Source organism: Trichoderma asperellum, chromosome 1, assembly GCF_020647865.1.
Source record: "Trichoderma asperellum chromosome 1, complete sequence".
NCBI classification, from domain to species: Eukaryota; Fungi; Ascomycota; class Sordariomycetes; order Hypocreales; family Hypocreaceae; genus Trichoderma; species Trichoderma asperellum.
The window spans coordinates 5181113-5207464 of record NC_089415.1 but is presented as its reverse complement, the minus strand read 5'-3'; the positions used below and the strand labels follow the sequence as shown (position 1 = coordinate 5207464).

Sequence of the window (26352 nt, the reverse complement as noted above, 5' to 3'; positions counted from 1 at the left end):
CTTTTAAAGTATGCGCTTGATCCCAGTAATCCACGCATTGTATCACACTACTTTATTACGAAGCATTGAATTTTAAAGGAGTATGTATATTAGGTAGTGTTGGATAAGCCGTCCCATTACCGACGCTATTCTCAACACGCTTTCATATCCACTAGCCGGCACCTCTTTCAGTTAGCTAGTAGAGAGAGACTCCGCTATTATGCCCGAAGTTGCCATCTTGATCACATATTCACGTATCTAGAGCGAGTCCACAAGCAAGAGTTGTCACTGTAGTAACTCTACGAAGTTGACTCACTCAAATTGCTTGCCACATAATAACGATTAGTTCGCTTGAACACGCGCGGAACTTCGCAATACACTATATACACACATGGTATAGTCCTTTGCAAATAGTACTATAGCTTCGTTATCTATTTTTGCCATACCATGTACGTATAGCGCATACTCAGAGAGTGAGATGGGTTCTTGTATCACTGGGGCTTTTACGAAATGTTTATAACACACAGCCGAAAAGAGCCATTCGTATACTATTCGTATCCAACGGCCTTCCTTGCTGACTCCTAGGCACTTGTTTAGGCTTATTTTTAGCTCAGCTCTCCCACAAGTCTTCGGTGCCTGGCTAGCGAATCATGTTTTAGCGCTCACTGCCGCCTTATGGTTCAAGAACCTACGGAGTAGGTTACATCACGCTCAATTGGATCGCTCTTGCTCAGCCGAAATTAGCATAGGTTGAACTTGGCTCTATATATTTTGAGATTTTGATTCTGACGTGAGACCTTTCTTTCGGCTACGTATGCAATTGCTTTAATATTACCGCCCTAGTTTGACCTTTTGTATCGCCTGCTAAGATTAAGATTGGTGGAAGTATTCTCACCGCTCCTGGCAGTGCAAAAAGTGAACCAGTATGAGCATGTTGCCCCCTGGATAGGACTTTAACTAAACATTTGTAATAATAGCCTCTCGAGGAATATCCCAAAATTACATTAAAAAGAAGAAAACGTATGGAACCACTTGTATTCTAATACATGTGCTTGATCTCCACCCCTAGTAAGCCTATATAAGCCAGCGACCATCTGCCAGTTCCAGAAATCACTCTTTCTAATCCTCACATTCTTCAACATCAACACTTAATTAGGTAATACACCATATATAATCATGGTTAGCATCAAGAACGCCGTGTTGCTCTCTATCTCTGCTCTTGCTCAGATTGGCAGCAGCTCTCCCACAGGCCAGGCTGAGCCCCCCATCCCAGAGGTTTGTGTTTCAGCGTATTAAATTACTCATTATTATCCATTGCTAATTAATCATTATAGCTTGCTCGTCGTGCGCCCAACACTATTTGGATCTGGGCCGGCCCGTAAGTTTGGCCCACGTATGCTAGGGATTCCGTAAAGCAACTGCTAAACTATTAAAGAAATTATACTGGTCCAAACCAAAGCATCACTTACAACTCTGTAAATGAATGCCATGCAATTAACTGGGATACCATTGGATCTATCTGGTTGCCCGATAGTAAGTGCCTCATTGAGTCAACTACTCTACATATTGCTGACTTCGTTCCCCCCCAAAGACGTTGTCTGCACATTCACAGTAAAGCCTGGTGACTGCCAAGACGATGTTGGCAACTTCCGATCACAAACAATATTCCCTTCAGGCCTAGCAGATATCCGCCAGTGGTACGAGCCAAGGAAAGCTGATTTCTCAGCTTACTGGTTCCATAATGCCCGGTCAATTCAATGTGGCGGAGCGAATTTTTAAAGAATCAAGCGACAGATTGAGAAAATTTACAGTACATAATATATATATCGAGCCACTCATATGCCTTCCAAGGAACTGTCAAGGGATTATATACGTGCAACTTAAAGTTGGTTTTCGCATCTTTGCAACCGTATGGCTAAGTTTAGCTATAGCATTGTTGAGTCATCGGCGTGGAACTTTATCTTCGTTGTGGACTGTAGTAATAATTTCACCTCCTCTGGCCAAGGAGCGTTGCCATTATTTCTTTACTGTTTTCTCATTCCTTGCTGCAGTCTTAATAACCTCTTCTATGACAGCTTTCTTTGAAATGAAGAAGAAGACGTTCAAGGATGGCCAGGCAGAGTAGATTCACAAGCGTGTGGTGGAGGAGGCAGATACTGTAGGGCATACTGAGTGAGAAACAGTTGTATATGATCACGGGGATACAATACGTGACGAAAGGGGTCTTACTCTAGATTGAAGAAGGTGAGCACCACGGCCGTGGCGTGGAAGCCTCGTCAACTATATCGCCGGACGATTCTGTTTCAGTAGGTAGAAAGGTCAAGGTGGGGAGGGGTAGCAATGCTCAGCTAGCAAGATCCGTGGCCGGGAGATCGTGTTTGCCTATCAGCTGGCAAAGATCGCCGAGAAGGGCTAGAAGACGAGGAAAATCACAATTAAGATTGGCTAGATATAGATCTACCTTGAGTTTGCAGTAAAATCCCAGTTCTCTCATCCCCTCACGGGTTCACTAGCAGAAATATCTGGTAAGTATAGCCCGTAGACCTAGAGCTCATAAACCTTGTTCGATTAATGAAGCGAGCTGGGACCCAACCCCACCCTTTCTCTCCTTGTCATACATACCCTTTCCTTGATCCAAAACATATTTTAATCTCGTAACACACATCATCCGGGTTTTAGCTAGCTACTTTAAGCATAAGAACTCAGACTGGGATCTATAGCGGCAATGTCTTGCACACTCTCTTTCCAGAGTTTATTAACAAATTCTTCTCCTTCAGGTCCATTAAGAAAGGCAGCACCTCTGTCGGCTATAGTCAGCAAACACTCAAACAACCAGTAAAAAAGTCTCTTATCACACTCACGGATCGACCTTGTTATGCTGCAGAAATTTGCCATTGGTATCTGGTCCCGCAACGACAGAGGCATAGATCAGTGTCCGAGCACCTTCCTCTACCGTGCGGCCCGTAGACCTACGGATAAGTGCCATGGGAGCTCTAAGATAGAAAGGCAGGTTCTTGTCTATGCCCGTTTGCACAAGCCCAGGGCAGGGGTTGTTGGCAATGACTTCGGAGGGCGCCAAGGCAGCCAAACGCCGGACGTAAGCGTTGACAACAGTTTTGGTATCAGCGTATCGAAAGTATTTGTTGAAGTTGGATTCGTCGTCAAAATGGCCGAGAATCGTGCTGCCAGGTGAGATAGGTTTCTTGGACAAAGTATTTTGCTTAATCTGAGTTGCAGAACCCGTGAATGTAATGCGTGTCGGTAACCCCCTGATCGCAGCAGTAGAGCGTAGGAGCGGAAATAACTCAAGGGAGATGAGGAGGTGAGTGTAGCAATTTACTTAAATCGCGAATAGATCAGTTAGTACTCGCTGGCAATGCTTGATCATGGCTCTTCTTTTCTTTACCTTGCATATTTTGCTCGTGGTTGCTTTTGCTTTTCTCGTAGCCCAAAGCAACTTGCCCGCCATTGTTTAGAAGGATATCGAGCTCTTTGACCTCATCTTTCACCTTATTGGCAAAACGAAGCCCGGATTGGTAATCATCAAGGTCGAGCTCAAATACTTTGATTGAGGCGTTGGGATTCGACTTCTTGACAGCAGGATCTGCACGAAGAGAGGCAGCAGCTTCCTCACCCTTGGGAATAGAGCGACAAGCAAGAATGACACGATCTGCACCCAGCGTAAGGAACTGCTTTGCTGATTCATACCCCAAACCAGCATTGCCGCCCGTTATAATGACGGTCTTGCCGCTGAGATTGGCCTCACTGGGCGTCGGAGGAATATGTGGTTGACCCATGGAACTAGAGGGGAGGGGAATGAGAGTCCAGCCAAGTCAAAACAAGAACGAAGTGCTTTAACTAAATGCAATGAGATCAGATTTATAGACGATGAATTGATAGAGCGGATGCATTGCTTTTTATGAGCTGCGACAGAGGGTTTTGTTGTACGATCCAGGAAAAGTAGAGTTGACGTATGAGATATGCAACTATTGCCAACCAGCGCCGTAATTATATGGCTTGCCACCCACAAGACTCTGGGCTGCAAAGACAAAAGCATCCTAAAGACCACACTCATGCACTAGCAACAAATAGGTAATAACGAATGCCCTGCTATTGGCTACGCAAATGATCTCCGTCGTAGGATTCCGCCCTTGTAAATGAGATCGGATTAAGTTTGCTCCACATGATTGCAAATCAGTTTTCGCATATAAGTGGCCCTAAAACTCCGCTTGTTTCTACATGTATCGCAACAATATCGCCGGGTCTCCTCGATCAGTTCCGCAGCTGAAAGTCCGCAGGTACATCAATTGCTAGCTCCAAACTGCTTCAGAAACGAGCTACATGGGCTTCGGAGCACTTTAATAATACACCTGCATCGCTAGTCGGCGAACCGAGAGGGTCAAGTGCTGCCGGTCATTAATGTAATTTAATTACTACCGTAGCCGGCGCATTAACTAAGAGCATGAGGTACTATGTACTTCATACATTCACCATACAAATGGCATTTTCTCCTCCATATAGAAGATATGAGCTAAAGATGATTGTGAGGTTCTCTAGCGGCTTTAGCTTCAACTACTAGCACGCCCAAGTATGCTTGGCCGAGAGAAGCACAACTGGATTTCTGTAGTGGCTATCCATTGAGCCTTACTCCTTACAAAGAGAGTGGTAAGAGTTTAATAAAGAAGGCTTGCAATAAATAAGCAGTATCTGATAGATACTTATACATGGGCTGGCCCTATCAAGCTGCAAGAAGTTCTTTCTTAAGCTCGCCATTCGCTCAGTAAGTTCATCAGCATTTATCAAGGCACAGTTACCAGCAATGTCTCTAGTGCTGTCTCGTAAGTGTGTTGGCGTGAGGTTCTGAAAACAGTTTGAGGTGTTAGTGAGCAGGTACCACAATGTACAGAGCCAAGACAGCAGATGTTAAAGTTATCGACGTAATGGTGGAGACACATCAACAACTACAATGAAGCAACACATGTGACAAAGCACTACCTAGGTATCCAGCATTCTTTTATATAGAACTTTGCTCACGTCGCTAACTTTCATTGAATATATTGTCTTCTTTCCTTACGCCCACAATCTAACGCAGTACTGTTTACGGAAAGAAAAAGAAAGAAAAAAAAGGAAAAAAAAAAAAAAAAACGTCTCTAGAGTCCTTAGCAACGCATGAACGTCGCCGCAGACACAAAATATCAAAGCCATTCCTCAATGAGCAGCCGATGACGGGGGCCCCCTCAATATACGAAAGAATACTCCCGAGAACCGCGTCTCCGACACTGTATTTTCAATCCCGATGACATTATCTTTGAGTCTCTACTGGGATATGGAATCGACGGCTGCGTCTGGAAAGTTCGATTTGGCACAGAAGGCCCCATACGCACTAAAGATGGTGAGCATTAAACTAGCTTAGCTACCTGGTCTGCTCACTCACTATATAATATCAATTTAGTTCTGGGATCAAGCTCCGCCTCAATCAGAGGGACACTATTACGCCTTGCAGCGAAGAGTGCCAAAACAACGCTGTCCTTCAGATGGTGCCGCGCCTCAATAGCTTCTTATCCGGTTTCTGTGCTTGACGAGCCCCAAGGAAAAGAAGAGGCCAAAAAAAAAAAAAAAAAACTATTACTCTTTCTGTAAAGAGAAAAGCGAGTCCAGACGCGACCATGGCATTTCAAAGAAAGGCCAATCTAAGCTCATGCGCCGCTTATCCTCAGTACCACGCAGGATAGAATGTTACGGCTGGCTGAAATTGCACAGCAAAACGTGGAGCAATCTACCCCCTAGTTTACAAGCCCCATGGGTTAAATTTGGCAAGATAAGGAGGAGGAGGTATATGGAAGATGACTTGGAATACACCACACTCGTTTATGAGTTTATCGATGCGGGTGAAAACGAGCCATCGGCTGTAGAGAAAGTGGCCGATTTCATATATCATGTTGGTTTCTCATTTAGTTCTTCTTCACTGGCAAAAAACTGGATGAATAGTTTCTTAGTCGATTATGCAGATATTGTTTATCCAGGCGGCTATGGGTGGCACGACTTTTCGTTTGGGATGAGAGACACAAAAGATATATTGTGGGAATGTTAAATCACCCATCGCATGGCTCATGTATTTCTGGTTCGGCATATAAATGTATAAGAATGCAATTCTCGTCTAACTCTTGCCGTATTTTAGTTCCATTACCTCGCCTTTTATTAATATCCTGCATTCATCCAGCCTTACTATTTACCAGTCGTTAAGACTGTAATTCTTTGGCTTGGCAAACGTGTCTCAGCAGCTATTTCTTCCATAATCCTCAGCAGGTAAAATTATATGTTATGGCACTTCTGACTACATATGTTCTGTATCATTGGTCAAGAAATAAACGGGCGTCAATACACGTTCCGTATTGGCTGCCGACGACCTGATCATCGGTAGCTACGCAGACTACTGTCCCAATCTGTGGAAGCACACCACTGCACTGTCTATTTATCTTAGCATCCACCCTCAAATTTCTTCTAGGCAGTTGGCGCAGAGTTTGCGAGTTTCTGTGATTGACGTCTCAGTCAACATGTCAGCTTACCTACGTAGGTAGCGAACGAGAGCTCAACGGCGCTGATGTGGGGATGCCGAAACGGAATCCCCACGGCCGGCCCAAGCTCCGCTGGTTCCAGCATGACGCAGAGCTCCAGCAAGAGCTTGTTGTCATCTGTCTCGGACCAGCAAGATGCTGTCCAATGCGCAAAATCAGTGCGGCTTCCATCTTTTGCTTTCTGCAGATACAGGATCGGAGCCACAAAGAACCGAGTTCAACAAGCAAAAGAAAACTCGGCCATGCTGTAGCCATCGCGTGGAGTTTCCTCCACGTGCGGACACTCTGATTCAACGCCACAATCGGCGACTAGTTGATCGCCAAAAGACCCCACATGTCGCAAAATTTCATCACCACTTACACTCTTAGTCACTCAACCTCAGCTCACTTATCCACTCACTCACCACCGTACTGTACTCTCCTCCCGTGGAATATACAATATCCAATAACAAAAATTCCAAGGATAAAACGAACAGACAAACAGACAAAATGTCATCGTCCGAAGCAATCACCTCCATCTCCCTCCAATCCCTCCCCAAGCTCTCCCAGGGCAAGGTCCGCGACCTCTTCGACCTCGACGCCAACACACTCCTCTTCACGGCCACCGACCGCATCTCGGCCTACGATGTCGTCCTCGCCAATGGCGTGCCCCAGAAGGGCCTCATCCTCACCCAGATCTCGGCCCATTGGTTCTCCGTGCTCGAGCAGAAGGTGCCCGGCCTGAAACACCACCTGCTATCCCTGTCGGCCCCGGCCTCAGCTCCCTTGACGCCCGAGGAACGCAGCCTGCTGCGTGGGCGAACCATGACCTGCCGCAAGCTGAAGGTGTTTCCCATTGTGAGTTCAGTCAAATTGCTTCTTGAGCCTTCTCAACTCTGCAGGCCGTGCAAGAGTGGCTAAGATTCTGATATCGCTCCATTAGGAAGCTATTGTGAGAGGCTACATCACCGGCAGCGCATGGAGCGAGTAGTAAGTTGATGGCCATCCCACACCCAGCGTCGCCCCCCTATCATCTTGGCAGCTTGTACGAGGATCGCAAAGTTCGGCAATCAGCCATCTCCCGATGTGACCCAACCAAGAGAAGAAGAAGAGACGAGCTGACATCCCCGGCTTCCAGCGTTGCCCACGGCACCGTCCATGGTATCCCCCAGCCTGCTGGGCTAGAGAAATGCGGCGCGTTCCCGAACGGACCTATCGTAAGTTTCCGTGCAACCACACCCAATGAAATCCCCCTTGCCCTTGTTACTCTTAATCTATGAGTATCACAAATCACATAGCTTTCATATCTGCCATGCCATGTCACACTACTCAACGCCACCAACGCCATAACAAGGGCGCTTCACTTTAATACGAGGCTGAACACAAAAAAAAAATCCCACAAGCTAATACCCCAGCAGTACACTCCTTCCACCAAGGCCCCCGCCGGAGAGAAGGACGAGAACATCTCCCCCGAGCAGGCCGTCAAGATCGTCGGCGAGAAGTACGCGGCTCGCATCGCAGAGCTGAGTCTGTCGGTGTACAGCGCCGCCGCCGCCTATGCCCGTGAACGCGGCATCATTGTGGCCGATACCAAGTTGTGAGTTGTTCCTTGCCACTCTCCTAGCCTCTCTTCCTCATGCACGCACGGATCCTCCAATTGCGGGCGCTCCTAGCAAGTAGTATTGCTACATGGCTCGGAATCCCTGGAGATGTGATGTCCCTCACGTGCTGAATCACATCTCGGCGTTCGTCCTTGATAAGCTAACAATGTCCTTAGCGAGTTCGCCCTTGACGAGGCAACCGATGAGGTCGTCCTGGTAAGGCGCCTCCCCCACTTTTAGGAGCGGCCACTCTTGGTATCTCCCAAAAGATAGTCATGAAAATAAGACTAACGCAGCGCAGGTTGATGAAGTTTTGACCCCGTACGTCAATCCTAGCCAAAGAATCCTTCCACGGGCCGCGCCAAGTCCTATTGTAATTATCGAAGAGTCCTAGACGTATACTGACTCTCCTCATTAGTGACAGCTCAAGATTCTGGAATGCCGCCGAGTGGAAAGCCGGCGTCGAAGCCCCGTCATACGACAAGCAGTATGTTCGGGACTATCTCACCAGCAATGGCCTCAAGGGCAAGCCTGATGTAAGTCACACGCCCCCTCCAAGGTCATCTAATTCACCAGGCCCTACTACTCCCCGCAACGAGTGAAACATCCCAATGGCAATGCCGAACCGAAAACTCCATGTCTTGACCCGCACTCTCTTGCACCGACATATGACTAATCTGTTTGTGCTCCACGTCCTAGGTCGAGCTTCCCGAAGCCGTTGTCAAAGAGACTGCAGCGAAGTACCAGGACGTGTTTGAGAAGTAGGTTCCACTCCCGTGCAGCTCTTGTGATAACTCACCTACCTACGGGGTAACATGAAGCCAAATGCTGACCACCAATTGGCAAAACAATAGACTAACAGGCAAGACGCTGGACCAAGCTCTGGCCGCTTTGGACAACTGAGTCATGAGCACCCGAGACACAATCCAAGGCAATTTAAAGCAAGGGACAGGCACACGCGTACGCATGTGCGAATAGGAATACGTAAGCAAGCTGCAAGGCGTACTGGGTAAATAACACAAAATTGGTTCGAGCCTAGTGGCTAGCCGAAAGCGGACGGACAGATAGAGAGACCAAAGTATGAAAAGGAGAAGAAAGCACTCGTATGTACATCTTTCACTCTCAGGCAAGCCGAAGCAATGTTACCAAACCCTTGATTAGATATTTTTTTTTCACGTAAAAGAAATATAGGCCGCTAATGAGGCCACCACACAAAGGGTTGGCCGTCGCCGTAAGACGGCTGTGTGTGACACAAAGGCCAGGCTTATCTTGCGTATGCGCGGATCTTATGAGATAGTTGGTCGTTAATTCTTTGTATGATCCCTCTTTGAAGTGTAATTAATGGGCTGTGTGTTCCCTCTGTGTTCAAGCTCAACGCAAGCTATTTAAACAGTGCTCGCGCCCAGCTCACACCTTTTTCGTAGTCGAAGCTGCTCCAAACTTTAAAAAAGTCAATCTCCCTTCTCGAAGCACCCCCACCATTGCAGGATAATCTGCTCTGGACAGGCAAGCGGTGAAAAACAGAGGCTCTCAACCAGGGATGCTTGTGTAAATCGCCGTGTTCTATTCGCCCGAGCAGTTCGTGGCGCGCTAGAAGGAAATAAATCATTCTCGAAGAATTTCTCTTCGCTGGTCAGCGGCCTCCATCCTTGCCGTATTCGACCACCTGCCAAAAGTGGGCGGGCGATCATGAGCCAGGCCTATTGGCCTGTACTACAATAGCGAGGCGTTCGCGCTCCATCGTCATGGATAGCCACCGGCCGCGTACGACTATTCATCTATTCCTTCTGGCATCATGCAGGCATTAGTCAAGTAGCCTCTCGCATCGCCTTAGAATTCTAGAATTCCAAAGGAATGGCGCTCGACCGCCGCCCCTGTTGTCGCAGATTCGAATATGCTTACCAATAAAAAAGTGTTTGCCAGCTCATGCATTCATTTATTGTGGCTGTCGGAGCCTGTCAAGCAGAGTGAAGGGCTGGATCGTTCGAGACTTGTGGAATAATGGGCCAGGAACGAGATTACGCCCGCGGGATTGACTGCCTCGGCCAATGTGCCGACTGGTGAACACAGGATCTCGAACCACGAATACCAGCTTAGCTTAGCCAAGCGGGAAGAACGCCATCTAGGTTTGATGCATGAGGAGAAGCGACGGAGAAGGGTTGTGGTCCAATGGACTGGTGCCAGTGGTTGACCCCAAAGTTGTCATTGTTGATCTTTGGCCACCCTTGCAAGGATGTCCATCAGCTGAAACGAACAAGCGCTTGCATGTATGTTCACTCTAAAATAGAACCCGAGTGTTTGATCATGACAAATTGATATGCTAGATGGAAATGCAAATCGCAGCTATAACTTTCAATTGGAGATTGAAAATAGAAACACAAGCCACGACTGCATTAGCAATAGTCAGGAAGCAAGGCTTGGTGCATAAGAAGGGAGCCCGGCTTTTTGCTCATGTTACACACACTGCATGTCGGTAGCGGCAACGAACTCCTAAACTGCGGTGAGCCAGCGAGCCCTGACCAGCTGAGTGCAATCCTACATGATCATCACCGATTCTTCAAGTCGGGCTATTTTGGGTGGTGCACTGTTTACATGGTCAGGTGAAGAGAGTAGTACCGGCTTTGATGCGTCTCTCCCCTCACCATCCCCTGCAGCCTAGGTGCCTATTTAGGTGAGGCTACATTTTCTCACTGCCATAGACGCATGCACACTGCTAGAGCTGCATATATTGCAGAAGCAGGCTGAGGGGGTGCGGCCCCAACGAAGCAGCTTGTGTCGGCGAATACTACTAATTCGCTCACCATATTTGATCTCACATTCTTCCATGCAAGGGCGTTTCCAACATCCCCTCAGTTCGTGGAAGGGGAACCGAAATAGATGCCATAGCTGCCTAGCGATAGGGCAGGCTATCGGTTTCCGCAAGAAGGCCGAGGTGGCATCGATCCGGAACCTGCAGGTGTGAAGCCTTGCCCTGCTAATAAGCAGCCAAAGGGGAGGTATCCACGCGCAAAGAATAACTCAAAGGCCAATCACAGTACTTTCCAACCAGCATCAGGTCCTAATATTGGCCGGAAGCGAAGCAAGCCTCTGCCACTGCCAAGAGAACGGCTAGCTTCAGCGACTTCTCTCTCCCGACAAGGATAGTTGCGAAGAGCAGGAGTATTCCGCACAGTCATGCGGCCACTCTCTGCGAAAGCCCATTAGAGATGCCCTCCGGGCCGACGCTGGGCCTGTATGGGTTGAGTTTGCTGGCAAAAGAACGCCCAACTGAACAGGGCTGTTGGTTGTAAGGGGAGTAAGCGTCAGTATACAGGCGCACCGCCCTACCCACCCTCCAACGTTTCCTGCGTTGTCAAAACCCCTTCAAGCCGCTGAACCACTTGCCTGATTCTTGGCGCAAGCTCGGAAGCCCGCAAGCCTTCAGTCTCGCATTCTTTGTCATGGCAGCAGCCCGCCGGCCATCTCTGCAGCTACCCTGGTTGCTCCTCGCGGCTTGCCAGCCAAAGCCTCTTTGGATCAGCCGTTACAAGGTGTTCCCTGTTGCTTTCGGCCGTTGGCCATGTCATCGGTACCTGGGGCGTGTGTCGTTCCCACCCCTGCTCCTCTGAGGCTTCAAAATCCACAGGGGCAGCGCAACCGTGCCATCAACATGGCCAATTATCGCATGCCACTTCAAACTTTTTTCTCTTTAGCGCTAATTCAAGTCGATCACGCCGGTTTCTTCGTGCTTCGGGTTCGTTCAATAGCTTTGTTGTCGCCTGAGGAAGTAGGGTATAAATCCCGCCTCGTCCCCCTCTCCCCTCTCTCTCACCGTCCTGACCTCTTCACTGCAGACACCACACGCTCCTTTTTTGCAACACGCGTACTCGCCGTTCTTTCATCCCACACCGACGCATTTCAACACTTCCCAAGTGTCCATCGTTCCCTCATTACCACCATGCTTCCCTACCCAAGGTCTGTCGTTCTGCCTCAGGAATCCAATGGTCCTCGAAGCCCACAAACTCCCACTCAGAACACGGCTGGACGCATCCGTGATCCTTCCAAGACCGTGATGAATGCTCTCGAGGATCCCTTGCTCCCAGGAAGCGACTGGGAGTTCATCCCGTATGAGGGCAAAGCCGGCACCGAGACTATTGGCAGTCAGACTACTGCCACCAACGTTGATGCGGCTGGCATCAACAACACCACCGGCCACGCCCAGAGTGGCCTGTCCAAACCAAACATCGAAGCCCTCAATGCTTTGGGCGGCGACTCAGCCTCGCATAGTCACAAGGCCAGCCGTTTCGCAACTGCTTACGCCAACGTGGACAAGACGAGCAACTCGAACATGACAGCGTCATGCCACAAACCAGAATACAAAGATCCATACAGCCCAGTCAGCGGTCCCAGTGCCGCTGTCGCTGTCTCCTATATGGAGTCCTGGGCCGAGGAGAATATCAATAAGATGAACAAAGAATAGTCAACTCGACAACCATCGAGTCGGACGACGAGACGAGCATACTTACATACGACGTCACTCAATATATATCAGCTTCAATAACCGAAGCTATGCCGGTGGCACAGACATGCTCTGAAACAGCCTCATCGCTATGAGCTCCAGTAAAGAAGTTGAAACAAACGAAGACGTGGAAAGAAGATGAACAAGAATGATAACAAAGACAAGAGATGAGAATGAAAAAGCGGTGATTAGAAAGTTCGGTCAGCAAATCGCACACCGATTCTTTCCTTATAGCTTCTTTCTTTCCCCTGCATTTTTTTTTTTTTTCTAGACGCTGTTTCCATTCCTGCGCTGGTATGCTTAGCTTAGTCAACGGCATCGGCCATCGTCCGGCCCTTCTCCCTTTTCCCCGTTTTGTTAACCTGGAGGAAAACAATCGATAAAATAAAGAAAAGAATATGGCGCAAGAGAGGCCGTTTGAACCCTGGTGTTTATTGCTTCTCGGGTTGGACCATACACATGTAGGTCTATAGATTGGGCATCAGGCTAGTTTAGTAGTGCCTACGAGGTAGAGAATGAGACGGATTACATGTCACACAACGAAGTACTAGCACCAATCATCTTAGTACCTATTATACTACTTGCATACTCGAATCAACATAGTTGCCCATAACAATCTCGTCGCTTGTGCTCTCTACTATTTCTCCAACGTCCATCATCCTTCCTCGTGTAACAGAGCCCGTGAAACCCACCATTTCAACTGCTCCCAGCGATAGAAATCATCAGGCACCTGCAGCATCCAATTTCGAATGCAGCCATTGAGGCCCAATTTCCTGACATCAGCCCAGAAACCAGCCAACGCAATTTCTTCGACCCAGCGTTCCCCCCTTGCAGGGATATGACACAGGCCCAAGCCCCAAATCTAGGCGGGGGTAAGAAAGAAAAAAAAACTCCGAGGAATCCACGATGTAGTCAATGCCGATTATTCTCCTCCCCTTTTTGGGAGGCCCACGCACCGATCGCATCGCATGGCACCTCGTATCCCCAAAAACTCAATCGGAACAAACACGAGCTCTAAAACACGAACGAACCAAAGTCTGTTAGCTTTTCTTGGGGTCTTTTAGCCTCGTTTCTCGGCTTGCGATCCGAACGCAACTGGATAAAAAAAAAAAAAATTGGCCCCTTGCGTCGGCTTATCAAAACATGTTGCAGGTTCCTGCATCGAGCCGCTGTCATCCCGTGTGGCCTAGTTTCACCTCACCGCCAAGGAAACCATGGAAGCGAGCAGCCGGTCTCAAGTCTTACGTTTTGTAGGTTTCAGTGTTAAAGTAATGATGTTCTCTACGTGATAACATACTACGTGCAAGGCACTCAAATGCATTGGCAAAAATAATTCACATTCGTCGTAAAAGAAAATATCATTGTAGATCAAGTAAAAAGAAGAAAAAAGGGGATATAATGCATTAGTTACCACTAGAGTACATGCAGGGGCTGACATTATCCTCAAAAAAAGAAGTTTAGGTAGTTTTCCGTATAATCGTCATTAAATAGGGAAAAAAAAAGTTGACAAGAAGCTGGGGACATCTACAACCCCCCCGCCAACCTTCCGTTTCCTAACAAGCTGCCCTGCGGTATGAAGAAAAAACAACATATAAAATCTTGCCTCAAGATATTAAGTTTAACCGAGAACCAAAGAAAAAAGCCTTAATGCGCAAAATAAAATATTTTGGGAGGGACTCTTTCCGCCCCCCAACGACTTTGCTATCCACAAAATTAAGAGAGGAAGGCAATGGCCAGGGCAACGCCGGCCACGAGAGCGATGGGAGAAGAAAGACGGCCAGCGGCGCTTCCGGGAGGGACAGTGGTAACGGCGGGTTTTGAGGAAGTCTTGGCAGCGGTGGTCTCAGCGGCTGTGGGCAGACAAAGCTGGTTAGCAAAATCGGAAGCGAGGCTTGTGCGAGGCAAACACGTCTCGTCGAGAACATATAATACGTACCAGAGGTGGTGGTAGCGGGGCCAGTTGTGATGGCAGCGCTGGTGGAGTTGTGCTTGGCAGTGGAAGAGTGGCTGCTGGGGGAAGCAGTGGTGCTGTTTGAGGCCGCGGTGGTGTGGGCAGTGGTCGACTTGACGAGAGTGGTGGACTTCTCAGCGGAGGAAGAAGCAGCGGTAGAAGTGGGAGCCTCGGTAGCCGTGTTGGTCTCCTTGGCGCTGGTCTCGGATGAGGCGCTGGCACTGGCAGCAACGTCACCCTGGACAGGGAACTGGGCGCTGTAGTTGCTCTCGCCGCTGGCGTCGGTGATCTTGAAGTTGTAGGTGCCAGAGGGGATCTTGTCCAGAGTCACGGTGGCGGAAGTACCGGTAACACCAGCTATCACAGTCAGCATCCATCGTGGGCCCGCAGATTTCGTTCATGGCGGAAAATCAACTCACTGGCAAGGGTCTTGACGTCCTTCAGGTTGTTGCTAGCACCAGTCTGCAGCTCAATGGTGCAGCCAGAAGAGCAGCCGGCGAAGGTGAGGGTGAAGGGCTGGCCAACCTCAACCTGGAAAGAAACGTTGGTGAAAGAGGGCTTGGCCAGAGCAGTGGCAGCAAGGGCCGAGACAGCAGCGACAGAGTACTTCATCTTGAAAGCGTAGAAGGACGAGTAAAGAATAGATCTGAACGAGAGACGGAAAGAATCGTTTTAACTGGCAAGCAGATGGGTTAGTCAGGTTGTCTTGGTTCCTTGATGACGCAAAGCACAAGGTTGACTGGTATGTCGGTAGTGAGGAAAGATCAAGTTTCTCGCAGCAAATGGGTTGCTCGGAGAGGAATGTGAAATGAAATAAGAAAACAACAACGACAAACAAAACAAAATAGGAGCAGGAAAAAATAGTCCAGCCCGTTACAGCTGCCAGGCTCGCGTCCAGCTGGTCTCTGACAGACGCAGAACAACCGTGCTTTCCACTATCCTTGGAACTATTGCCTCTCCACCGTCGTCTCTCAGCCATTGATACAGCCAGCTCGCATGCTACCGTGCCGCATCAACCGCCGCAAGGGGTCTCGAAGCGAGAGGCCCAGAGAATAGGGGCTTTGTTTTTTCCTCATAGCAGAGTGGCTTTTTTGCTCGAGAGTAACATAGAAACAGAGAGAACAAGATAGGCTAGGGGTGGGCATAGCTGAGCGCAGGCAGACGATCCGTGTAAATGGATCAAGATGCCGCCTCGACGGGGGCTTGGCGAACACGGCAAAGGCAGTAACACGGCTTGTCAAGGCAAACAAGAACACCAAAAAAAAAAACAAAAAAACACTTACTGCACGAATGAAACTGGGCCTACAAAGCGAGTGATCAGGCGCGGGATAGCAGAAGCAAGAATCAAGAAGAAGAGCCGCAGAGGCAGGACGGCAAAGGGTAATTAAAGCACTTGGAGAGGCCCAGAGGAGCATCGGTCAGGAGTGGAGCGGGCGTTGGAATTGATAGCCTAGCTCCATTCCCAGCAACAGGGGGCCCGGCCGGTGGAATTAGAGGGGGCCGAGTCTTGAGCAGAGCCCAGTGCGCTGCCAGGTCTCAACCGCTCTGGGCCCTGTCTAGCGATCGCATGCACGCCGCCCGGGTGATTTCCCGGGGCGCGCTGTGGCCAAGCTTTCTGCCCTCTCATGCCATGTCGGTGCAGAAGCTGGAGGTTTGCATGGACGAGGCACAGCGCGCTAGGGCCTGGCACAAGCTCCGCCGCCAGCCTATCAGCGGCCGCGGCCCCTGGTCCAGCGGTCGAGCTTCAGCCCGCCAGCGCTAGGCCGAATAGCTCCCCAAGCGCTATTAGCCAAGGCCCGCGACTAATCAGTTCGAGCCAGGCACACGCTCTGCAGCGACGGCAGATGCCAAGCTTTGCTGTCCACCCCGGGGAAATGGCATCAACTAGGCATAGCATGACACGCAAAGCAAATTTGGCCCACCCGACAGGTGCTTTGCTGCCGTCATTCCAAGTCCCATTGGGCCAATGCCAGCGGCTCTAACGGCAAGCGAGAGACGAGGAGAAGGGACAAGAGACGAGAAGGCAGAATGAATGAAGACGGGGAGAGGAAAAGCGCATAACACAGACACACAGTCAGAGAGAGAGAGGAGTCGGCCGGCCAGCCCTGCACCGAGTGAAGCGACGCAATAAAACAATGCATATGCACCCATCCATCCTTCAGACACCCGCTGGGAGAAAGAGGCGCCCTATTCCCGCAATCCTACGTGCGCCTCGCTTACAGGCACAGCAAGCCACTAGGCTGGAGCTGCCGCGAGTAATAAAACCAGCCAAACACCAGGCAAGATGAAAAATTTAAGAACAAAATGATCACCTTATGCAGGCTATCGTCCAATAGCCGTGGCGAGCGCAGCACCACCCCCAGCTGGCCACTGCACCCAATAGCGCGCGATCGCCACAATGGCTCAAATACGGGATTCTAATCGCCATTGAGTTTGCTCAGCGGGCACCAGTATCGTCACCAAACGGAAAGCTTCTTTTCGATGGCTTTTCTTGTTCTTCTCCTTTTTCTTCAGGCGGCATCTTTCGTCTTGGTTACGGCAACTCGCTAGGCACGACACCAACTCCCCCCCAACCGCGCGTTACACCACAAAACAGAACCCCTCTCCACTGCAATTAAAAAGGAACATAATGGAAAGGGAAAAAAACCGCTGCTAACCAGCCTGTGTCTCTTTTTGTTTTTTTCTTCACTGCCCGTTCCCACTCCGAACCGCCCTCCCCGGCCTAGAACACAGCGCAAAACCAACCTGCATGTCTCCATCCCACTATTCCTGTCCCTACCGAAATGCGCTTCTTTCCCAGACCAGACTATTCAACACATCATCGCAGCGCCATTAGCATTAGCCTCTCCCCTAAACAACAACCGGTCCCCTCTGCAAAGTGGCCCCCGCGCACGTCCAATCAGTCGCCCCTGGGTCTCGGCTCTTACCCAGACGGGCAATCTCCATTGCCAAAACGCCTTTATACCATCCGCGTTCGCGATCAGCGCAGCAGCAGCCCATTCGACACACACACACACACACTTGTGAATGAGGCCGGTTAAGCTTGAACTTCCTCATCACTGCCTAAAGTTTTTGGCATCAGCCCGCATGCATTGATCGTTGCACAGCCCATTCTCTCTCTCTCCACACAGCCATTCTGCACCTCGTGGAGGTTAAAATGGGGAGCAAAGCTGTCATCGGCTCCTCGAGCTCTCTCTTTCTTCCTATATCCCGACGAATGAGAAACAGGCATGATCCTGTCTGCGCAGTCACATAGCCAAAACTCTGAATGCGCAAACACGAAGCCCGCTGCAGGCTGCCCACCCCCGAACACGTAACTCCATCATCATCCGCATCGTCATAATTCATGCTTCCCACTTGCCAGCTTCCCCAACACGACCTCTTTTGGCTTCAAGAGCGCAAGGACAACTGGTAGTATTGTATGCAAACCTCGGCGTATTCCGTATTCATCCATCCATTTTCCCCTCTTCCCAACCAAGGCAATCGAGGCTGTGCTCGTCCATTCCTCCCAACTCGCATCACACATCGCATCAGTCAACTAGCAAGGACACACCAAACAGAAGCAAAACCAAAACCAAACCAAAAAAAAAACCCCCCGACCCTTTCTCGCCAAAATCCTCCAATAGCCTCATCTCCAGCTCCAGCTCCGCCCCCCTTTTTGTTATATCCTAGGTCTACCTTGTTTCCTCATCTTCTGCACCTCCCATCATCCTGCCAATTGCTCTCTCTCAACTCTCTCTCTCTGTCTTCCTCTATTGCGCCGCTTCACTTCCCCGATGAGCTCTTCGCCTCAAACCCATCGCCCCCCCTGTATCGCTCTAACCCTGTTCCAAGCCCATCCATCCCCGCAATCTCCAAAAGGCCATCAGCCAAGCAAAATTACCGCCTCATCATTGGCCCCTCGCCCTGCACACGCTGTTTTGTCTCACGTTTCGTGTGGAGTAAGCAATCGATAGGCAATCTCCTATCCCTAACGAGGACTCCACCTTTGCTGGTCAAAACGCTGTTCTTTCGCCACGGCGCCTGCAGAACAAGGCAACTGGTAATATCAATTTGGGACTTTCAGGCGCTTCGCGAGGCGGGGATGATACCTACGATACCAAACAGATAACCAGCAAATTACTTGTATAGATACTTTGTAGTAGTAGTAGTGCTGTAGCAGCAGCAAGACTTGTCCACCGCCGCTCCAGCTACCGGGGACGAACTCCATTCTGTCTGGTACCGCGGAGTAATCTAGGTACTACTTGTTTTTTGAATCAAATTAAACCAAAGTCACCACGCCCATGCCTGTCTCTCTCTAGCATACTGCATACTATTATACATATGTACATAGGTACTCCATCATATTCCACCAGACAATCTTGGCCAAGCATTATGATCGCCAGACATGTCCAAAATCTCGCAGTTCAGATGACTTGTTCCATCTAGATTGGCACAGCTATGGTGGAGGGAGCTATCATTAAAACCCGCAAGATCTACAGCACTGTCTAGATTGACAATCTCGATGCCTGGCGGCGGCCGTCTCCGTACTCTTTTTGCCTGTGCATAAGCCCCCAGATTTTGCAGCATACCGACCGCGTTTGCATAAGCGATCTCGCTTCATTGTTGACATTGCCGAGATCCTACTGTTATCAAAATACCGTTATGCAAAGCTCAGTTCACCGAGAGACGGGAGCTCTATCTGGGGATACCAACTCATTGTATCAATTATCAAGGCCCTAATAGCTGTATTTACACAATGCCGACGCTGTCATCGGTACAATCATGAATGTCCTCCACATCCGTCATTCCATCCATCTGTTCTTCCTTTACATTTTTTTTTTCTTTTGTTAATTTGCTTGTTTGTTTATTTGATCAACCGCCGTCCAGCTGATTGTTCATTATCCGGCCAGTCCCCAACTCGCTCGATATGCCAGCACATAAAAATGGGAAATACTAATAGATACGACGATAAATTCCAAGCCTGGAGCACTGGGTATTTTGTTTTGGGGTAAAAAGTGAAAGAAAATGAACGACGCATTTTAGTGCTCCAACAGACGCAAGCTACCCTGCACGACAACGTTCTCGAGGATCGACCCGGGAGGAATGTCAATGGTGCTTCCCTCAGTCGCAACAATAATGACTGTGCCCTTGAGTGTCACACCACGGCCCAGGTTAACGGCACCGGTGATGGTGAGGTGGTCAAGCTCCAACACCTTAGGGATGGAGGGGATGCGCTTCTGGAAGTCTGAAACCTTCTTAAAGTCGCTGCCCAGCTTGATCAGAGGAGCATCGCCGAAACGAGCGGCGCTCATCTGGAGCTGACCGTGCTTCAAGGTGTACAGGTCAGACTTGACCAACATGAGGTCGGAACAGGTCTTGACGGGCAGGAATCGCCGACGGGGAACGTTGACACCGTGGGCGTTGTTGAAGTGGCGGATGGCAGCACCGACAGCAGTCTCGAGCTGGAGGATGGAAATGTCTGACTCGCCCTTCTTGTCACCAGGGATGGTCTTGCCGTTGGGGATAATCTCCATAGCCAACTCGTTGTTCTCCACCACGCGCTTGATGGCGTTGAGGTTCAGCCAAATGTTGTTGGTGTTGAAGTACTTGAACTTCTTGATGGACTTGAACTCGTTGACGTGCTCCTTGGGCACCTGAGCGATTTCCAGCAGGCGGACGGATCCCTCATAGTCAATGATGGTACCACCCTTGACGTCAGCCTTGGTCTTGTTGGTCAACTCCATGATGTACTCGGCCTTGGTCTCAACCATGTGCTGGAGGATGCGGAGATCAACAACGGCACCCAGGTTGTCGACGTTGGACAGGAAGATGATCTCGATGCCACGCTCCAGCAGCTTTTCAAGAATGCCAGAGTTGTACAGCGACTCGAAAACGTCACCGTGTCCAGGGGGGTACCACTCGGTGATGGATGAGTTGAAGGACTTGGGGACAGGCAGCAGCGAGTCCTTGTAGATTCTGGGGTATCGGGACTGGTTGAAGGTGAGAATGTCCACGTTGTGGCCCTCGTACTTCTTGATGATGGCAGCGGTATCATCGTTGGTGTTGAAAGAGTTCATCAGGATGAAGGGAACGTTGACGTTGTATGTGCGGTTGAGGTACTCGATCTGGCGGACAGACAGGTCGAGGAAGGACATGCCGTCACGGACCTCAATGACGGACTTGGGTCCAACGCAGCCCATAGAGGTACCGAGACCTCCGTTGAGCTTGAGGACGGCGAGCTTGCTCAGGAACTGAACGGACTCAGTGTTGGCGAGGTCCTCGTAGTCGACGACCTGGCCCTGGGCGGGAGGGGCAATGCGGTCCCAGTCGCTATGACCCCGTTAGCAATCGTCCATCTTGTAAATTCGTAGGGAAGGGGAAGGAAAAGGGAGGGGGAAACATACACGGCATTTCCCTTGGCCTTGTCGTTGAGGTATCGTCGGAAGAGAGCAAAGAAGTTGTCCATCTCGGTCTCGAACAGCTAAAGAAGCGATTTGCGTTATTAGCAAAGCCACCATAGCGCTTGGCGCCTTGTCATCTTGTCGAGCTTACCTTCTTCTCCTTGGGGTCCTCAACGGTCTCGGCGAGGTTGGTCAGGGCATTTCGCATCTGAGCGGCAGCGACATTGGTCGAGGTGTTCTCAAAGGCCTGGGCGTGATCAATTAGCTCGCGCTCCTTGGAATCATTATTCGGTGACATTTTGAAGCCTTCAGTAACGGCGGCATAGCATGCAGCATCAGGGCGCAGAGCAAATGGACAGAGGTGAAGAGGAAAAAAGGCAAACGCAGCTATGGGCAGAGCCTGTCGGCCGTGATTAGATGAAACGCTTGCGATGGCGCTCAGCAATCACGGCCGTCCATCACCTGATAACCAAGTGCACAAGGCGTCAAGCCACTCCCGCGGCCATTAGGTTTTCCCAAGGCCCTTATTTTTGCCTTTTTGCTTTACCATGACCATGTTTGCCGCAACCAGCGGGCGGGCGTAGTGCGCGCATTAACACGGCCAAAGCACAGCTATGAGGGGTATGTAGGTCGCCATTGCGCCCATCCAGCTATGCGCCAAGCATAGCTCCCTGCCCCTCACCCAGAGCTTTGTATCGCGGCCGTAGACCAAAATCATGGCGGAAAATACAAAAAGACTCTGGAAAGGGAGCCCAGGATTGGTTCAAAGAAAGAATTGAACAAGCACTTACCATGTGACTGCGAGTCTTGCCGTGGTGACGCTGCTCGAATCCGTTGTCATCGGGATTCGGCTTGAGGTGCGTTGGCAAAGCACTCTTGATTGCCGACATTGTGTCTGGTGATGGGTGTTTGCTCGTTTGTGGTTGCTTGTGAGACGCCTCGTGCGCTGGCGAGCTTCGATTTCCGGCGGATCGCAGCGAAAAAGAAAAGGAAAAAAAAAAAAAAAAACGAAACTGTTGCAGAGGAGAGTTGGGAAGAAGAGCGTCGATGATCTCTCGTCGAAGAAGGGGGGAGTATCAGCGTCTTAAGGTGGGGTGCGAAGACGGTCTGGCGGGGTGGATTGAGCTTTCCCCCAAGCAGGATATTTAGTTCCAAGAACCTAGCAGCGCGGCCCAGTTAATATGGAAATGCTACTACTTTGTACGGAGCACTGTGCCGTTGCGTGTTGCGTGTTGCGTGTTGCGTGTAGTTGCATGTGCGATTTTGCAGTGTTGACGTCAATGGAAGACGGGACGTGCAGCAAGCAGGCTTACAGCAGCAGCAGCAGCGCAGACGCAAATCAGGGGGGCGAAAAGCGATGATGGTACGTACGATGAGAGAGACACGGCAGGCTCAGGAGCTGGAGGCGTCACTGGAGGAGGTGCTTGAGAGGAGGAATGCAACGAGGCTTCAATGCCAGAGAGCTCTGGTTTTAACAGAAAACGGGGGCAGCCCCTTTATCATTAGCCCAATGGCTTGCCGCTGCTGCTGCCGCTCCTTTTTCTGGATCCCAATCGTCTGTGTCGATTCCCCTGAACAATCAAATCACGACGCTCCCCACTAGCATTTCGCATCGACCTTGGAGGCGCGAGTTATCCCGGCCGAAATTGGAAAAGGAGCCCAAGGTCCGGCCGGGGGGGTCCAATCACCGGAACTCTGTCGTTCATTATGGGGAGCTCCAGCTGCTCTCGCCGGCCTCTTCTCTACTAAGTAAACTGCAGCTCGAGTCTTTTGTCTTGGTTTGCCTCCGCGGCATTGTCTAGGAGAGACAAGTTCCAGGACCAAAACAGCCTCTTCGGAGGGGCCAAACCAGCGCCCATCCACTTTGCACAATGAACCAAGCTGGGAGGGGGATCCGCAGTTCAGCAACGAACCCCGCCACATTCTTTTTGCTGCCTGCTTTAACGGCCCAAGCTTATTGTTCCAAAAAAGCCAAAAACGCGGCCAATTGTGTGCTACTACAAAGTACAGGCTAAGTACCCAGGTACCAGCGCATGCCAATCTTTTCCCAACAAGATGCCACGCTTTGGCTTTAGGCGTGTCCGAGTGAAAGATGAGAGATAAACTAAGAGCCAGGCAGTGACAGACTGTGGGAAGAAAAAAAAAATTTCTCTTTCCTCACACTATTGCTATGAATAGGTTGCACAGCAGAAAGATTTTTCACATGCAGTGTGGTGGGCTGAGATTGTATATATGCACGGCAATATGCATCAGCGCCCAGAGGCGATAACATAGTCTGCGGCGAAATGTCAAGATGGTTGTGTCTGGCTGCCCAAAAAGCTGTCGTTGGGCTGCGTGCCGATAGGCCTGTAATCCCCTCAAGGAGGAAGAAAAAAATGCCTCGGGCCTGGTCTCGGCCAGTTTACTTCCTGATGAGCGCATGTGCAGAGTCAGATCGCATAGGGGAAACAAGGGAGGTGATGCTCATCCGCTCGAATTCGGTCAATAACGAGTTTTGACATGTCCCTTTCCCAAACATCTCCATATTACCTACAAGAGAAACTAAAGTTCTGCTAGCCGGCAGTAGTGCCGGCTCTGGTCGGTAGAGGTCATCCGAGCGGCCTCACGCTTGAGAGCGCCACGATGCAGCATCCCAAGTGTCAAACTAACATGCCTAGCAACAAGCATATCTCATACGCTGGCGGCCGCAAGACGCCATACTAGCATCAACAAAACCTCACAACTGTTGAGGGAGTGGAAAAATTTTTCTCATGTTATCATCGGGATTTTGGGTTAGGCATCGACACATTACCTGTGTAGACTCACCAATACTACCTACGACCTCCGCTACTCCGTATCTCCTGTAAACAGCCCGGGCTTATATTGGCCCAAACACGTGGGGTTAACAACACACTGGCATTGCTCGGAATCAGACTCAGACTCTGCAAAACCACGCAAATATTGGGCTCATGAAGAAGAAGAAGAAGAAGAAGAAGAAGAAGAAGAAGAGAAAAAAAAAATATCCAAAGACAAAAATAGGCACGGTACCGCAGATATTGCTACCGTTTCGCTAACAAACTCTTTGGTCCACTGCAGAAATGACGATAATTTCCCGCGGTTGCTCCGCCTCTGGATAGCATCAAAGCGGCCGTTCAGCTTCCATCTCCACAAAGATTCTCCTGACCGGGGCAAAAAGCGACGGACTCTGCTGCTAGCACGGAGGGAGAGCAAACATCTTTAAATAACTAAAAAACAAGCTGCACTTGTGTACATCAAATCGACCTCCTTCTCGAAGAACAATGACGCGCATGGGAGTTTCCGCGCCTGCCCAATGCCTCGACCGGAGTATCCATTGCCGGGCAAATGCCACTGCCATCATCGGCTTACGTGATCCACACAAGCCCACGTAGTGCCTAGATAGGCAATAGGGCAATCGGAAAACCGCCCATGAAAACCTTCCAGCGGGTCTGCAATCGTTATCAGCGCTCTGCAACGACCACTAAAACGCTCTCTATCGCCCCAAACATGAAGCCCAGCCAGCCAGTCACAAGACCCGTGGCATCACGCCGGCTCTTGAATGGTCCGTGCATCCCGATAGTATTCCCACGACAACGTTGCATCTGGCGCTCCAAGTCGACGATGCCGAAGTAGAAAGTAGAAAGAAAAAAAAAAAAAAAGCGTCACCGCCGAGCCGCAGCTTTGGCCTAGATAGCGCCGGCAGGGCGTCTACTGCATTTTGCCTTTTCTTCTCTCTTCCGTCTCTATCGAGTTCCACGATGACACATCCGGAGCTCCCAGCAACGCAGCCTAGTGGAGTCTGTTGTTGCAGTGATTGAGTGACGAGGAATCTTCTGGCATTTGATTCCTGGCCAGAGTCTGATATGGCTTTTTGCCTTTATATTCGCCATGTACCCCACGAAGTCCTCTTGAATTTGTTTTGAAACCTCACAGCGCCCGCTGCCCTAATCTTTTCGTTGTAACCAAGATACGCCACTGAGACTTTGTCTGTAACCATATCCCCAGACTAAAGTTTACCGTTTGTCTTTTTAGTGGGAGCAGGTGGCAACGTTTGGTCGCTGTCCGGTTCCGGAATCCACCCTCGGCATCGTCCGCCCCGACGCCTTATATCTCGTTGCCATTTGCCAACCGCCAGCACTCGAGATATTCTCCGGGCAACAAAAAAAGAAAAGAAAAAAAACCTCCCTCCATCTAAACAACAATGGGTTCTTTGAGTGTCACCATCAGCCTCCCATTCTGGCACATCAACGTCCCCGAACCGGAGCGGACGCCTCACTGTCCTCCCTTCCTCCTTGGCCTCAACCCGAAAGATCTCCGGACGGTGTCAACTCCAGACTCAGAGTATCGCACTCAGACATGGGAGGAAGTGTGCTACCTCATCAGGACAAACAACCTGGAGCGTTTCCAGCGCATCCCTTCCAACCTGCGGCGCTACAAGGCCTTTACCTACCGCCTGGGCAAGCTCTACGGCAGCATCGCCAACTTTGTCCTGAGTGAGCGTCTGCGCTGGGAACTGCCCGTCGTGCCTCGCGGCGCTCCGTTCCAGTACGAAGACGATTACAAGATCCTTCACAACGACTGGCCCTATGGGCTTGATCCTAGAATCGTGCACTTGGTGGTCTGGACCAAGTTTGAGCTCAAGGCAGTCTCTGCCACTGGCGACCTGACGGAGAAGGCGAGGAGGGAGATCGACGACTTTGTGACCAGGACATTCCGGTCTCGAATGCCTTCAAACCAGGTGAGTTTGTGACCTTTGATTCGCTTCTTGTCCAAAAACTATCGACTTGAGCCGATGATCCCTTCTAAGAAGCCACTCTGATGCTGACTCGGGGCCAGGTCATGTGGTTCAAGAACTGGGCTGCTCTGAAGTCGATTCATGCCGTGGAGCACTTCCACATCATGCTCTTCAACCCAGACCCGGAGTTCATCAAAGAGGTCACAAACGGCGATGTGCCTCAGTGTGAAAAGGCCGACATTTAGACGGAACGTGCTCGGATTGCCATGTTATGATTTTATGACTTGTTTCTTTCGTTGATTTTCTTATACTTCATGATTCGGTGTTTTGGGTTTAGATTAGAGTCGAGTACTTAGACTTTGGAGTTTTCATGTCCTTCGTTTACGTCCATAGAGGTTACGGACTTGTATGAAATAGATGGTTGATACACAACATCGAGGGTATAGACTATAGATTATAGCGCACAACGGGACTGTATGCTATCTCATCAGCAGCATATATTCATTTTAAAGTAATTCTAGAGGTTCACTACGTATACGTGTGTATATGTGTGTTTACCGTGCACTTTCTGTTTCCTGTATATGCTTGTGCGTGGATTTTGTGTATCAACGCATCAAAAACTGCCATCTTGTAGGGTAAGTTTCAACCGTAAAA

The 26352-nt window shown here is 49.9% G+C and overlaps 9 protein-coding genes across 9 annotated transcripts; 6 read left to right on the top strand and 3 right to left on the bottom strand.

Annotated features, from left to right (window-relative positions):
• Positions 1 to 956: 956 nt before the first annotated feature.
• Positions 957 to 1825, top strand: TrAFT101_001605 (uncharacterized protein). Its single transcript, XM_024901788.2, has 5 exons — positions 957 to 1047; positions 1136 to 1254; positions 1314 to 1357; positions 1415 to 1512; positions 1571 to 1825. The coding sequence occupies exons 1-5, from the start codon at positions 1026 to 1028 to the stop codon at positions 1756 to 1758; spliced, it is 471 nt and encodes a 156-aa protein (XP_024762724.2). The 5' UTR covers positions 957 to 1025; the 3' UTR covers positions 1759 to 1825.
• Positions 1826 to 2586: 761 nt separating this feature from the next.
• SOR7 (Short chain dehydrogenase sor7) lies at positions 2587 to 3776 on the bottom strand (the record flags this gene model as incomplete). The annotated part of the gene is made up of 3 exons (XM_024899643.2): positions 2587 to 2779; positions 2841 to 3318; positions 3386 to 3776. The coding sequence occupies 3 exons, from the start codon at positions 3774 to 3776 to the stop codon at positions 2668 to 2670; spliced, it is 981 nt and encodes a 326-aa protein (XP_024762723.1). The 3' UTR covers positions 2587 to 2667.
• A 1499-nt stretch (positions 3777 to 5275) lies between these two features.
• On the top strand, positions 5276 to 5766 carry TrAFT101_001603 (uncharacterized protein; the record flags this gene model as incomplete). The annotated part of the gene is made up of 2 exons (XM_066126376.1): positions 5276 to 5371; positions 5707 to 5766. 2 exons carry the CDS (start codon positions 5276 to 5278, stop codon positions 5764 to 5766), a joined length of 156 nt encoding a protein of 51 aa, XP_065982477.1.
• A 1025-nt stretch (positions 5767 to 6791) lies between these two features.
• Positions 6792 to 9494, top strand: TrAFT101_001602 (uncharacterized protein). Its single transcript, XM_024907757.2, has 9 exons — positions 6792 to 7391; positions 7477 to 7523; positions 7672 to 7750; positions 7952 to 8130; positions 8311 to 8350; positions 8436 to 8455; positions 8553 to 8670; positions 8834 to 8895; positions 8989 to 9494. Exons 1-9 carry the CDS (start codon positions 7044 to 7046, stop codon positions 9035 to 9037), a joined length of 942 nt encoding a protein of 313 aa, XP_024762721.1. The 5' UTR covers positions 6792 to 7043; the 3' UTR covers positions 9038 to 9494.
• A 2577-nt stretch (positions 9495 to 12071) lies between these two features.
• On the top strand, positions 12072 to 12593 carry TrAFT101_001601 (uncharacterized protein; the record flags this gene model as incomplete). The annotated part of the gene is made up of 1 exon (XM_024906285.1): positions 12072 to 12593. The coding sequence occupies one exon, from the start codon at positions 12072 to 12074 to the stop codon at positions 12591 to 12593; it is 522 nt and encodes a 173-aa protein (XP_024762719.1).
• Positions 12594 to 13971: 1378 nt separating this feature from the next.
• Positions 13972 to 16213, bottom strand: TrAFT101_001600 (uncharacterized protein). The gene is made up of 4 exons (XM_024909585.2): positions 15867 to 16213; positions 15003 to 15259; positions 14569 to 14940; positions 13972 to 14482 (listed from the first exon to the last, which is right to left on the bottom strand). The coding sequence occupies exons 2-4, from the start codon at positions 15193 to 15195 to the stop codon at positions 14346 to 14348; spliced, it is 702 nt and encodes a 233-aa protein (XP_024762718.1). The 5' UTR covers positions 15196 to 15259; positions 15867 to 16213; the 3' UTR covers positions 13972 to 14345.
• A 505-nt stretch (positions 16214 to 16718) lies between these two features.
• Positions 16719 to 18528, top strand: TrAFT101_001599 (uncharacterized protein; the record flags this gene model as incomplete). Its single annotated transcript, XM_066126375.1, has 2 exons — positions 16719 to 16838; positions 18418 to 18528. The coding sequence occupies 2 exons, from the start codon at positions 16719 to 16721 to the stop codon at positions 18526 to 18528; spliced, it is 231 nt and encodes a 76-aa protein (XP_065982476.1).
• A 1076-nt stretch (positions 18529 to 19604) lies between these two features.
• On the bottom strand, positions 19605 to 24949 carry FYU1 (putative UTP--glucose-1-phosphate uridylyltransferase; the record flags this gene model as incomplete). The annotated part of the gene is made up of 3 exons (XM_066126374.1): positions 21118 to 24949; positions 20970 to 21046; positions 19605 to 20895 (listed from the first exon to the last, which is right to left on the bottom strand). The coding sequence occupies exons 1-3, from the start codon at positions 21262 to 21264 to the stop codon at positions 19605 to 19607; spliced, it is 1515 nt and encodes a 504-aa protein (XP_065982475.1). The 5' UTR covers positions 21265 to 24949.
• Positions 24908 to 26255, top strand: TrAFT101_001597 (uncharacterized protein). The gene has a single exon (XM_066126373.1). The coding sequence runs from the start codon at positions 25165 to 25167 to the stop codon at positions 25711 to 25713; it is 549 nt and encodes a 182-aa protein (XP_065982474.1). The 5' UTR covers positions 24908 to 25164; the 3' UTR covers positions 25714 to 26255.
• The last annotated feature ends 97 nt before the right edge of the window (positions 26256 to 26352 follow it).

What these genes read in the sequence shown, in the direction of transcription:
- TrAFT101_001600 (XM_024909585.2), bottom strand. Translation starts at nt 15,195, where the DNA reads ATGAAGTACTCTGTCGCTGCTGTCTCGGCCCTTGCTGCCACTGCTCTG. An exon ending in GGACGTCAAGACCCTTGCCA is followed by an intron (nt 14,941 to 15,002) that starts GTGAGTTGATTT and finishes TGACTGTGATAG; the next exon opens with CTGGTGTTACCGGTACTTCC. An exon ending in CCCCGCTACCACCACCTCTG is followed by an intron (nt 14,483 to 14,568) that starts GTACGTATTATA and finishes GTCTGCCCACAG; the next exon opens with CCGCTGAGACCACCGCTGCC.
- TrAFT101_001597 (XM_066126373.1), top strand. Translation starts at nt 25,165, where the DNA reads ATGGGTTCTTTGAGTGTCACCATCAGCCTCCCATTCTGGCACATCAAC.
- TrAFT101_001605 (XM_024901788.2), top strand. Translation starts at nt 1,026, where the DNA reads ATGTGCTTGATCTCCACCCCTA. An exon ending in ATTTGGATCTGGGCCGGCCC is followed by an intron (nt 1,358 to 1,414) that starts GTAAGTTTGGCC and finishes AAACTATTAAAG; the next exon opens with AAATTATACTGGTCCAAACC. An exon ending in ATCTATCTGGTTGCCCGATA is followed by an intron (nt 1,513 to 1,570) that starts GTAAGTGCCTCA and finishes TCCCCCCCAAAG; the next exon opens with ACGTTGTCTGCACATTCACA.
- TrAFT101_001602 (XM_024907757.2), top strand. Translation starts at nt 7,044, where the DNA reads ATGTCATCGTCCGAAGCAATCACCTCCATCTCCCTCCAATCCCTCCCC. An exon ending in AGCTGAAGGTGTTTCCCATT is followed by an intron (nt 7,392 to 7,476) that starts GTGAGTTCAGTC and finishes TCGCTCCATTAG; the next exon opens with GAAGCTATTGTGAGAGGCTA. An exon ending in GGCAGCGCATGGAGCGAGTA is followed by an intron (nt 7,524 to 7,671) that starts GTAAGTTGATGG and finishes CCCGGCTTCCAG; the next exon opens with CGTTGCCCACGGCACCGTCC.